This window comes from Corylus avellana, chromosome ca2, assembly GCF_901000735.1.
Source record: "Corylus avellana chromosome ca2, CavTom2PMs-1.0".
NCBI lineage: Eukaryota > Viridiplantae > Streptophyta > Magnoliopsida > Fagales > Betulaceae > Corylus > Corylus avellana.
This window is the reverse complement of record NC_081542.1, coordinates 7,577,646-7,591,624: the sequence shown is the minus strand read 5'-3', so window position 1 is coordinate 7,591,624 and position 13,979 is coordinate 7,577,646. Positions and strand designations below refer to the sequence as shown.

The 13,979-nt window shown below is 32.1% G+C and overlaps 1 protein-coding gene across 1 annotated transcript; it reads right to left on the bottom strand.

Moving 5' to 3' along the window:
* Positions 1-4,797: 4,797 nt before the first annotated feature.
* On the bottom strand, positions 4,798-6,056 carry LOC132171488 (auxin-induced protein 22D-like). Its single transcript, XM_059582810.1, has 4 exons — positions 5,762-6,056; positions 5,462-5,664; positions 5,269-5,368; positions 4,798-5,146 (listed from the first exon to the last, which is right to left on the bottom strand). The coding sequence occupies exons 1-4, from the start codon at positions 5,938-5,940 to the stop codon at positions 5,071-5,073; spliced, it is 558 nt and encodes a 185-aa protein (XP_059438793.1). The 5' UTR covers positions 5,941-6,056; the 3' UTR covers positions 4,798-5,070.
* Positions 6,057-13,979: the final 7,923 nt, after the last annotated feature.

Below are 13,979 nucleotides of genomic sequence, written 5' to 3'. Positions count from 1 at the left end.
GCATTTCAGGTTCTCGGACCTAGAACCGCTCCGGTGACCATGATGCTGACGCAGACAAGTTCCTCGAACCCGGTAGGTGGTGTTGCTTCATAACTCGACCCGTATATGATCTCAGTGTCTTCGCTCCGGTGGATTCCAGACCCGTCCCCGCTGACGGATTTTTTTCTTTATATATATAATATTTAGTTTTTAAATAATTTCTTATTTTATATTATACGTGACAAGTGTCGCACTATGATTGATACTAATGCTACACATTAACAAATTCTGGTAACTTTTTAACTGTAGGAACCAATTTATTTTTTTAACTTACCTAGGGAGTTTATTTAAGAATATTCAAAGACTAATCATACAGAAGGATATGATCATTTCCATGATTTAAAGTTTATACATTTAACTGTATGCATGATTTAAATGTTAGCATGTCTTTAAAATATTTAAATAATGTGGTATAATTTTTTCGCTTTATTAGGCGTGGTCCTAGCAGATTGAGCTACCTCTTGGGGACTAATGTAGTATTATAATGATTAAAATGTTAGCATGTCTTTAAAATATTTAAATAATGCGGTTTTTTTTTTTTTTTTTTTTTATATGTCCGTACAAGAAGAGGGAGAAGATTCGAACTAATAACTTCTGTTTCATTAGGCATGGTTCCAGCCGATTGAGCTACCTCTTAAAAACTAATGCAGTATTATATATACGGTTAAATGTACAAACTTTAAATCCTTACAATGTAAATAATATTCATTTTAAATGAAGTGGAAAGGAAGATCTTTGTGTAGTAAAGAGTAAACCATGTTTTCCCACCAAACTTAGAAACAATAAATAGTTTAGTTAGAGGTACCAATAGCATATGAATTACTAATTATTTGGGTTGCAACCACATCTAGGGGTGTAAACTGTACTATATGAGCTGATAATACATTTATTTTACATCCGCATCTGCATTCGTATTTTGCGGAACCTACCCATAAATCACACACCTGCTGGCCCTTTTCTTTTTTTTTCTTTTTTTTTTACTTATCTTCAATTCCGTGATATCTACTTTCATTTTAAGCTTCTTTTAGGCTTTAAAAACAAATAATAATAATAACTATGAGCTTAATTTATATGGCGGCTGGTTGTTTGTGAACTTGATGTTGTTTCGGTTGGGGTTCTCTATCCGGCGACAGGACCAAATTATAAGACTTAAAAGCCTATATATTGTACACATGTAGTTTCAATTTTGTTTACAAAACCCACCGAGTGCCCTACTCCTTTATCTAAATGACATTTTAGTTTAATAAAACAAAATTATATATATATATATATATATACGGAGACAGATAACATATTGATCTTCTGTCTATTCATATTCTGATATCTACCTGCATGTGTGGACAGTAAATATGATTTCGACCCACTTATAATTAGGGGCTGAAAATTCGTTTGCAACCCATGTAGACGGGCAAATGGCAAATGAGGAGCAATTTTTAACCACCCACTTGAACCCCTAACTTCATCGGCCAATAACTTTATAAGTCATTTTAAGATTTCAAAATAGTGAAAACCCAAAAATTAGCATCACAAAAGCTATGGTCATTATGGACTCATGGAGAATGCTTTAATAAAAAAGTAGCTCTCTAAAAAAAAATTATTGCTGGATCAAACCCATAGGCTGTGTGGGGAGGCTCTTTGGCAAATCCCACTACGAACTAGTTATTTGTCCCATTAACAAATGTTAAATTAATATACTGATGAGTCATGAACTTGCATCTAGGCTTACTCGAAGGAGAAAGCCCAAGCTTCCTGTGTTTTCTGGGCCAAGTGTTGGCTCTTAGTCAATAAGGTTAGAAATGTGAATTTGTGGGCCGGCTTTCTTGATCCAACTCATCATCCTTTTCTTCAACTTCTTCTTCTTTAATTTTCAGAGCTCATTTATTTTTTCCGCTCCACTTATCTATCAAATACTTAATACTATACCTATTTATATTACCAAACATTTTAATCTACCTTATAGGTTGCCTTCTCCGTTAATTCGACAACAAAACCACAACCCCTTATATACTTAACGAGCTCATGCTTCTGATCTCATACTTGAGGAGGTAATTGGCTCTAATTCCAAATGATATAAACTTTGAGTATAAGTCATTTATTAATTATTTAATTAATACTTTATGTTGATGATATAAATTATAGGGAGACCCACTCAAACAATAATTTTAAAAACAACATTAAAAAGTAGGAATGTGAGAATGTGTGTAAAATTTATCTTTAAAAATAGTGTATGCCTAAACACCAAATTAAGTTTTAGTTTTAATTTTTTTAATTTTATTATTATTATTATTATTATTATTATTATTTTGGTCTAAGCTATTACAAGGGAGACGAGGAGAAAGGGAGAAACACAACAACTACCACAATACAAAAGAAAGGCGGAATATATAAACCAATAAACACCCCAAAGAAATAATTTATATATTTATAAGAAAAAAGTGGTAGGTGAATAGATTATAAATAAGATAATTGATTTAATTACTATTACAAGGATCTGATTACAATCACAATTGTATGGACAATAATCTAATAAAGAATCTATAAAACCAATATAACAAATATATTCTAATAGCTTGAACAAGGTTTTGGACATGGCCTCACTCCCTACATGTACCTAAACATATATCACAAACTTCACAACAATCCTCTCTCGCCCACAAACCCAAAAGCCCAAATAAAATGACCAAAAAAAAAAAAAAAATCATCGTTCATAAAAAGCTCTCGAGTTTAACATTTCAAACACAAGAGGAGATTGATTTCCTGGTTCCAAACACTAATTAATTGAGTGGTTGAGGGATTGCTTCAGGAAAAAAAAAAAAAGATTTTCTCCAGATCACTTAGACGCTAACCTTAGATTATGAAGCTTATGCTTTTACACACCCTTTTTTTTTTTTTTATTTTTTTTTTTTTATATGCAAAATGAGTAACAAAAATGGATAAAATACAAATTTATCATCTAGACTACACGGCTTGAATCGATCAATGATATCCAAATCAAAAGAAAACAGACCGACCAATACAAAATGCAGATAATACTTGTTGAACACTCTTAGAGCGGGTAATTGTGGCGTCCTACATCGCCTAGGGATGAGAATATGCTTAAATGCATACTTGCACAATTTTTGACAACAACGCATTTTAAAACTGTGAATCCTGTGATAGTCATAATCCCATCAAAACTCCGCAATTAAGCGAGCTTATGCGAGAGTAGTACTAAGATGGGAGACCTCCTTAAAAGTCTAGCTTGTGTGAGTAAAAAACAGACAATATTGTGTGTCATTGGGGTTGGGTGTTATACTCGACATCTCCTTCACCTTGGCATATATAGTCACTTTCCTCAAATGTACTTGTTACGCCACTCCCAGCCATAACCCTATTTGGAGTCATCTTCTTCATCTGGTTCTTTGGAGAGAAATGCGAAAATATTGGAGCTCTTTCTCTCTTTAGAGACTTTTCTTTTTCTTTTTCAAAGAGATGTAGAGATGGAGAGATACTGAGAATTGGTGGAGCAGTTCTTTTAAGTTTAGAGTATATTTACTCTTTTATAGTATGTACTCTCCCATATCTAATTTTTTTGGTGGAACAACTCTCTCGGTTGGGAGGTTTGACAGGGTGCGAAATGGAGAAGAATATATATATATAATTTTTTTTAAAAAAAAATAAGAGTTCAATTGAAGTTTTGATGCAGGATGCGGTCACGTCACTCACCGATATATCAAGGACTGATCAAATAAGAGTAAATATATGCAGGTGTACGTGTAACATTTTTCATTGAATATGAACACATACGTTGATACATATCACAAACTTGTATATATATATATTTTTTAAATAAGGGTTCAATCGAAGTTTTGATGTAGGATGCGGTCACATCACTCACCGACATATTATGGACTAATCAAATTAAATAAGAGTAAATATACGTAGGTGTACGTATAACATTTCTCATTGAATATAGACACATACGTCTATACATATCGCAAACTTGTATATATATATATGGCTTTAGTATGAATGAGCAAATATGCAATAATTAAGTAGTTAAATTCTTTTTTTTTATTATATATATATATTGAAAATCACAAAATTTTTTACCCAGATTCTGATGTCACTTGTAAAATAAATCTACACAATATATATTCTATACTTCCCAAGATCTTAAACTATATCGTGATTTCTGACAATAAATTAAGAACATACAAGAATTCATGGCAACCAAAAACTTCTTTGATTAATCTTGATATGAAAGTGTAAACACTAGGAAAACAATTTCTCTCACTTGACTTTTTTTTTTTTTTTTTTCCCTAATTGAATGAGAAAAAATAATTACAAGAGAGGATCTTTCTCATTTCTAATCCGAATGAAAGAGAGAATAAGAAATTCTGTGAGAACGCTTTCAAACTGATGAATATTATGTATATTTAGATTTTAGAGGGTAGTTAACAGAACCCGTTTTCTTATTCGATTATAACTCCACTTCTTATCAAAGTATATCCAGCCACTACTAAAAAACTACTCTTATTTGACTAATAGTTTAATAGGATTAGGATGGAGTCTAATAATTTCTCATTTTTTTTAATGTGTATGATACGGGGGACATTAAATTCTTACAACAGGTACCCTCTTCGATCTGTCATATGGTTCCTTGTGTCTCACAACTTTTATCGATACATTGCTAATAATAGTAGGATTTATTATATAAAACTTAGGATAAAACCTTTTCCTTGATCTATGGAAATTGGAAAAAAAGAAATTGTGGAACGTGGGTGATTCTTTAAACTTTGTACAATTCGATCTGCTCAAAGCAAATATGCCTAAATTTACATACTTTTTCTTTTTTCTTTTTTCTTTTTGACATCCTTTTTGATTTTTCTATTGCAACTGATGAGGAACGGGATCGAGATCGACGTCTGAGTAATTTCTTCATGGATAGCCCAAGAGAAATCGTTTATTTTTTTCTCTTGAAGAGAAATGGATCTCCTTGTCTTCTTCTCCATCGATCGATCCTTTCTTAAGGGCTCTAAATTGTGGGATTCATACAGCACAACCCAATCCCCTTGCTTCTGACCCCTTCATGATTCTCAGCCTCTTGCATGAAGAGATGAACATTCTGGATTGAAAGAAAAATAATCTTAGACGACTTTCTTTCTTCTTCTTCTTCTTATTTTTTAAAAAATTATTTTTTGGAAAAGATATTGTGATTTCAGAGAGAGAGAGGGAGAGAGAACTTACTCCCATGGAACATCTCCAACCAACATCCAATCTCCATCCTTGTCTTCATAAGTTGGCACAAATTCTGACCCATTGAAGCCTTCCCTCTCAGAATACTCCCCTGAAGAATTAACCAAAAAAAAAAAATTAAGAATATTCAAAAATTCAATCAATATTGTAAATTCAGACAAGATCGATGCTTATGAATGCTTACCAACACTGAACTTGAACATGTCTTCCAAGGCTTTAAGGAGCTCTGGATATCCATTGTAGACCTTCAAATCAATCTTCCTTAAATAAGGAGCTCCATCCATGCTAACTTTTACGTACATGCCCGCCGTTTCAGCCTCCATTTTCTTCGCCAGGAAACAGTTTTTCCGGTAAGATCTCACCGGCGGCCACCCCACTACTTGTGCCCTACAATAACATATACCCATCAACCATATTAGCCCAAACAATCAAAACATTAATGCATGCATGCATGCATAAAAAAAAAAAAAAAGAAGAAGCTTACTTGGCGGGAGAAGCAATTTCTTGATCACTTTTTTGAGCATCCGACACATTAGAACTGTCCTTAGATCCACACTCCTCGTTCATGTAATCCGGCAATGCTCTTTTGTTGCTCTTCTTGGTCCCCGGTAGGCCTAATCTAAGCTCTGTTGCCTCAAGGTTGAGCTCTTTGTCAAACCCCATACTTTTTCTCCTAGGTTTTGAACCGATATATCGGTTGATACCACCAAAGATTGTGTATCGGACGTAGTTGGCGATATTTCGGTGAGGTTGTATACAATTGGCAAAGAAGGCGTAGAGAGAATATGGTTGTCAGGCCTAATGCTACTCACAATGTGTTATATAGAATTGTAGACGGAAACACAGTGACGAAGGACGACGGATGCTGTCTGGAGAAAGGAGAAGTAACGTATTACCATCTCCACTTCAAGCGCGTGCCTGCCACATCACGCGCTTTCAAATAGAGATCGTAAGTATGGTCAACAATGGCATGAAAATTTTATATTACATAATTTTGACTATAGAAAAGGAATTTTACATTTAGATATCAATATTTAGTTAATTTCATTTTGCCCACATTTTTTTTTTTTTTTTAAAGAGGAAAACATTTCATTCACATTTATTTAAAGATAATACGAGTATAAAATTCTTACAATACAGAGCATAAAACTCTTACAATACAGATCAAAAAGCTCTGAAGCAACCATAACCGAAGATACGAAGTTACAAACGTCAAAGATACAACCATCCCAATCTCAAACAAAATCCGCTAACCCATGACTAATCTTCAGATATAACAACAAATTTGTTCCAAATAGACTCATTCCAATACATAGGTAGCTCTTATTTCGATCTCGACTTGGGAGTAGAAAACTCCAATGCCAAAACTCTTCCTCCTCGACCTGAAAGCCATAATATAAATCTCATCAACAACACAAAGGTTTGGATCATAAACAAATACCTCACTGTTCAACAAGAGAATAGAGTCTTATTGCAAGCAACAAAACAACATGAAATATAAAATAAGGAACAAATAACAAGGGAAAAAACAACAAAAATCGAAAAATACAAGGAAAATGAAAGCAAAAAATCAGAAAGCCAAAAAACAAGAGCACACTCGGCGGATAACGGCGGCCGGAAGAAAGGCTGATCGCGTGCTTGCCCACATATTAATTATACCTTTAAAGCACTATTATATATTGAACAGCTTCATTTTCTATGCATTAGTTGCAAATACCATAAGACTCTTAGGGTTTATTTGATGTGCGTTTGAGGGATCAAAAAGTTTTTTTTTTTTTTTTTTAAAAAAAAGTACTTGTTTTGTAAGAAAAATTAAAAGCGTTTTTAAAAGTCCAAAAAGCCAAAAAATAGCCAAAATGCACTTTTAGCAAAAGCTTAAAATTAAGTTTTTGCCAAAAAACGCTTTTTTGACTTAAAAGCTTTATTTCTCAAACGCAATTTTAAACAGATACTTCTTAGTACGATTGTTTCGGCATAGTGTTTGCTTGTACGAAAAATTAGCAAATATTTCTTTTATTTTTATATAATTCGAGAAGTTAGGAGGAAGAAATAGAGTCGACAAAGATAAGCTATAGATGAGGATATCTAGTGAAGTTGTCTGCCATATTATTTGAAATTTAGGCAAATAATTGTGAAAATGCCCTTGTGAGACCCACCCTGCTCATACAAGTATTCAAGTAGCCTGTCAAAATGTGTGGAAGAGCGGTTAAAAATAATTTACACATATGAGAAGCTTAATGATTTTATGCCTTATGAAAGTTTTTTTTTTTTTTTTAACTAAAAACATTTTTAAATTGACTATTATTTTACGTTCGCCGCATCAACGACTTAATTAGAAATAGAGAAAACCTTTGTTCAGAAAATACTTTGTATTGTGTATGTAAACAATAAAAAGAATACTATCTCGATCAATTAATAGACATGTTATATGAACATTGTAATATATATATATATATATAACATTACTATTCAAAATTCAAATTAATAATGGACTGATAAAACCCAAAACCATATACATTTTTGTTAATATATAATATAAATACTAGAATTTCTTCAGCAATATTTGAGATTTATGTAGACAAGTAGACTCACGCACCACGAAAAGAGTCGGGAGAGCAACATAGGGCAGAGGTATCTTTAACGCATGAATTTTAGACATGGGCAGCTAAGGTGTTCGTCATGTGAACAGCACAACTGTGGCGGTTGGATCTTGTCCCTACATTTCGGGGACAAGGTTGGGACAGAGCTTATCCACCCATATTGAAGATCGTGATTTCCAATCAGACGGCCCAGATCAAGTTTTGAGTCCCCGAAAACAAATCAGGACCCTTGGAGCAGGAGGTGGGCGGGTGCATTGCATGTGACGTAGGCCCACGTGGGCTGTCGTTGATGGGCAAGGCATGGCGCTGGTTATAAGGGCTTTAATTTGATCATCTCAAGCCCCATCAGCCATTGTCTTGTATCAAGGGTTTTCTTTTTTCTTCCCATAATTAGTAATAGCCTTCCTCTCTTTCATTTGCCAGTCTTAAGTTCTGTTTGGATCTCGAAGAGAATCTTTATATATAAAACAAAAATTAAGATCATATAATTGAGATGATGTAATAATAAAAATTATATTTTATTTTACAAGTGTTAATTAAAGAGTTAATTTGTATTATCGTGTCATCAAGTTATATGACAATCATATAACAACTATTGAATAATATTACTCTTATACTATTATTATAGTTTATTAAAAAATAAAAATAAAAAGGTATATACATATATACATGTTTGGTTTCACATACGATGAAGAAGTAGGACAGAGAGAAAAAATCACAATTTTGAGAAAGCATGTTAATAAACTAATCCTATTGGGATTTAAATGTTGATGACATTAAGTTTTTAATTGTCTTTCTTTAATTATTATTTGTTCGGACAACACATCTATCTTTTGTCATTTTATTTTTTTTCTTCACATATCTACTATATGTAGTCTCACATATTCAATCGTAAATTTATTTATCTCTTGTAGGGTTGTAAGAGATTAGTGGTTATTGGCTCTAATCACTAACCACAACCACCTAAAGTAGCAGTTATTTTCAACTGCCTTCGAAAGCGGTTAATACACCCCTAATCTCTTGTATAAAGATGAAAAATAGACATTTGTTGATCTAATATTATGAAATGACCATTTATTTATTTATGAAATGGCCATTTGAGAGCATTAATTTATCAAATTAATATTGTGATTACACTCAAATGTCTTTAGTTATGACGTTTATTTCATTATTTGAGTAATAAACAACAAATACGTTCGTTGAGTTTTTCAAATATTGACTACAATAGATTAGCTTTTAAGATTTCGTACAATAAATGAACTAATTCTCTAGAAGCTCTATTGAAAGAAGTAAATTTTTACTTTGTTTAAGGTTTCGTTAATAATATTGGTCCATATCTGGGCTTTCATTTTTTGTTCAACCTTTTTTTTTGTCGGTGTTTTAATGATGTTAGGAGATTTTACGATCAATTTGAGTTGAAATCATTTAATAGATATGATTATTCGCAAATCATCTTCATTTTGCGGCAATCTAAAGGAATCAAATTTGACCTTTCCAATGTCTAACTCATCATCTTTGCCTACCGTTGTGAAGACAACAATAGCTTTTTAGAAAGAAAGAGCGAACCTGACGAATCCAACACCAAATTAAAGATTGAGGAGTTTTGCCTTTTAATTAAATGGGACATGTTTTGGTTGACTTGTATAATCTTACTTATACCTCGATATGATCCAAACCCGACATATGATCACATTATGACTGACAATTTTTGAGATAACCCATTAACCCGACACAAACCCAATGCAAACAAATTAGAGTATTATGATTGAAGAGTTTGACCCGTTTAATTAATTAAATAGGTTGAATTACAGTTGACCTATATAATCTTATATACATATTTTGACACAATCCGAACCCGAGACACAAACATGTATTACCATCCCTATAAAAAAGTCAAAGAATTAATTTTGAAAATTCTTATCAAACATGCTAGCTTTTTATTTGACACAACTTTTTAGATATTACAAATATTTTTTAAGCTTTCTAACGCAATTTCAAATAGATCCTAAAGTGATTGTATAATTGCCATGATAGATTTCAAACATTTCAACTTTTTATGTAGCCTAATTAAGTGACAAGGCACTTGTAATAACAATTTCTCTCGCTAAACAGAAACATCAAGACTAAAAAAGAAGTTCAAATAAGTGGATAGAGTTGTCTCTGTTGCTATTTGAAGCTCTTTTCCTCTCTTTATGTTTCTCAAAAAAATCCTTTAATTACCATCAAATATAGTACATACTGTGTTGTTACCATGCACAACAATGATGAATAATATAGAATCAAAAAGAGAGAGATTAAGAGAGAGTCGAAACACATATTTGCATGGTTTGGCAGGAGAGAGTGCGGCTATATTTTACTATTAAATGATTTAGGGTTACAACATAACATATTTATAAGAAAACCTTAATTCTAAGTATTTTAGAAAACCTCAAAATACCTCTCACAACTTATTTGTCTCCAGACTCACATAAACTAATTACACCAAATGAACCAGTAGTAAAATATGAGCCATTTGTTCCAACAGACTGTGAGACATTTATTCAAAGGCTTATAAATATCATATCAATAGAATTGATAATCATTATTCCTCAAATTACATTTCAAAGACAACTTTATAAAAAAAAATAAATAAATTAAAATGGTGAAAAAACGAGGAGTTTTTTTTTTTTTTTACTAGTGAACTCCTCATTTTTTTCGCTAAGAAGTATTACAATTTTACACCGGATAAGGGGGAAAAAAATGAGGAATTAACTTCACTTTACTGCTCTCGACTGTTGAACATAAAAATTGTGCCATAATCTTAGCTATAGGCATGCATAGAGTATAGACTGTGAAGATTAGGGCCAATCATCAAATCGGCCCAAACCGACCGATTCGATGATTTTGACTCGAATTGATGAGATTTTATTGAAAAACCAACACCTTCTTTCAAGTTGGTTGGTCGGTTGGCCAAGAAGAAAATTGTAATACTAACAAAGTTGGGTCGGGTGTTGGGTTTAAGATGTTAATCAGGACTACTAACTTTTTTATATCACTCGCAAATTTAACACGAAATTAAAAAATTAAGGTTTGATATAAACAAGTCAAATGATTTGACCCGTTTAAACGGGTCAATCATGGGTCAGCATGATTAACTTGCAGGTCGATCTATTTAACTAGTTTATAAAATTATATATATTTTATATAATAAATACATGCTGAAGTAGGTTAAACATGCCGTGTTTGGATAGAAATGTGTCAAATGACTCTTGTTGAGTTGGGTCAAACGGGTTTAACAAATCATTTTTTGGTCTAATTGGGTCAATCATGGGGTCAACATGCTTGACCCGCAAGTTGACCCATTTGACTAGTTTAGGAAATTTTATATAATACATACATATTAAAACGGGTTAAACTTGTTTTTGGGTCAAAATGGGTCAAATAGATTTTGTTGGGTTAAGTCAAACAGATGAAATAAGTCGCTTTTAAGTCTAAACGGGTTAAAATGCTAGGTTTGTTTATTAAACAGGTGAAGTGGGGCGTGTCAAGTCACTTATTAGTTATTAGTCGTGTCAAAGTTGAAAAGTTTAACTCGTTTAACTAAATGAGTTGCGTCTGAATTAACTCTTAACGGATTGGTGGGTCAAGAGATTAAACCCAAACTTGATCCACCAACCTGAATTGCTAGCCCTCGTAAACAGTTTTTTTTTTTTTTAAAAAAAAAAACAAAAAGGGTAAAAAATTAAGTAAAGTAAACAGTATTTGAAATAGAAGAAAGAATAAGGTATAAAAGAAAGTACATGAGGACAAATCACATTTACTCTTTATTCTCCCACCTTCAAGGGGGAATAAGATGGATGGGCATAACATATATATAAATCAGCATAATTCTTTTTCATTTCTTTTTCCCTCTTAGCCTATAAACCTAAACCAGCATAATTCATAAGCACTTTAAGCTGTCTGGTTTTGGACACGAACAAAAACCCAAGACATAACTTTTTTTTTTTTTTTCCTTTTATTTATTTATTTTGTGCCCTAACTTGTTGTTGAGATATTGTTGGGCACTTTATTTGTGAATATTATTAGTGGGCACTCAGTCAGAAGTTAACACCGACACCTTCACACCAAAGTAGCCCAATTGACTGCACGAAATCAGCAAATTTCATGTGATTTTCGGGCATCATCATCGTTTTAGAATAAGGTAGAGAGAGACACGGAAATGGGTCCACCATTTTTGGCGATTTATGAGACTAAATTATGAGTTTTTTTTTTTAATCTAGTGCCTGTCTGGGTCTGGGTCTGGGTCTGGTCTCTCCTCCAATCATGTCCAACCAATTGGGACTCACCTCATTACTGTGTGGACCCCCGCTTTCTGTGCCCCGACCGGGTGGGTCCCTTTAAAGCCAATTCCAGCTAACGATCATCATCTTCTTTCCCTTATCCTGTGTGCTGTGTGTGTGTGTGGTACTTTACTACTTCTTTCAATAGTATTATTTATAAATTTTCAATAAAGAAAATGAATATTAGCTAAAGTTTACTATTTTTTATAGGATATTTTTTTTTTTTTTTTTTTTTAACATGTCGGCATAAGAGAAGGAGAAAGATTCAAACTAGTGGGCTTCACTTCATTATACGTGATTCCAGCCGATTAATCTACTTCTTGATGACTTTAATAGGACCTAACTTGAAATCAATTGTATTATTTGGATTCTCATATTTAAATTTAACTTCTTTTTTTTTTTTTAACTTCAAATTTCTCTCTATTGTGTTCCTCATAGTTCTTTCTTTTTATGTAAATTTGATAAGAAACGAAGAATAGATGAGATTCATAAACAAATTCCCAAACCTTATAGTTTTAATTTAGCTTTTGAAAGAATATTTTTCCATATGGGCCAAGTAAAAATTAGGGGAGAGATGTGATCCTTGTATTTTAATTTTTGAAATAATCTTTTTTTCTATGAACAAAGCAAAAGAACAAAAAGTAATAAAACTTTTATTTATTTATCACACACATTCTCTAGCAATTTCGTATTGAAAATAAATGAAAATTGTAAAAGATATTATTTTATTTATATTGAAAGCATATATGACGGTTGAAAAAAATACAAAATTTAAAAAATATGACCCTTAAAATAAGACAAATATTAAAAAATACAATCATTAAGAAAAAACAAATATTCAAAAATATAATTATTGAAAGAAAAAAAAAACCCATAAAAGTACTTTAAACAAATAATAACTAAAATAAATAAATATGAACTAATAAATTTGGTGAGAGCAATGGATTTACAACAAAGTAAGGAAAAAAAAAAAAAGAAAAAAAAAGGAGATGATATCTTGATGGGAGAGGAGGGTGGGAGTCTGATCCGTAGGGGAAGGGGTCAGCTAAGTTCGTTTTGTGGGGGTAAAAAGTCATCCTAGACTCCTAGGCGTGGAGGGTTGGGAAGAGTATGAAAAATGGGTGGGGTTGGGGAGACAAGGGTGGGTGATATTCTCAAGGTTAATGTTTTTTATTTTACAGTAAAATTTCTTGTTTGACTAAAAGTTTAATAATAACTTTTACTATCACATTAAAAGAATAAAAAAAAACCTCTTGAAGTTTAAAGCAAAAAAAAGTGGTAAAGAAAAAGGGAATGACAAAGCTCCCAAAAATGACTTACACTTTTTGAAAAAGTGTTAGCCTTTTTTTTTTTTTTTTTTTTAGTGAAAATTTTAATCACTTTTCGTTGACCAATATATATTTTTTTATGCATCAAACACCAAATTATTTATTTATTTATTTTCCCTAAAACGTTTTAGGGCGTAGGATTGAATTCTAAGTTTAAAGTTTTTTTTTTTTTTTTTTTGACATGTCCGCACAAGATGGGGGATAGGAATTCGAACTAGTGACCTTCGCTTCATTAGGCGTGGTCCTAGCCGATTAAGCTACCTCTTTGGGACATTTTTAAAAATTATAAAGTTATTTTTTATAAATTCATAATTCTAAGTTTAAAGTTATAATGCTATCCCAACGAGGATAATTAAAAATAATAATTATTCACTTAACTCCCTCAAACTACTATTTTAATGATAATTTACCTTCAAACTATCAATTACGATAATTTATCCCCCAAACTACCAAAA

Excerpts from the sequence above, each read along its gene's own strand:
- LOC132171488 (XM_059582810.1), bottom strand. The coding sequence starts at position 5,940 with ATGGGGTTTGACAAAGAGCTCAACCTTGAGGCAACAGAGCTTAGATTA. Across the intron at positions 5,369-5,461 it reads CATGTTCAAGTTCAGTGTTG|GGGAGTATTCTGAGAGGGAA; the intron begins GTAAGCATTCAT and ends TTAATTCTTCAG. Across the intron at positions 5,147-5,268 it reads GTTGGAGATGTTCCATGGGA|AATGTTCATCTCTTCATGCA; the intron begins GTAAGTTCTCTC and ends CTTTCAATCCAG.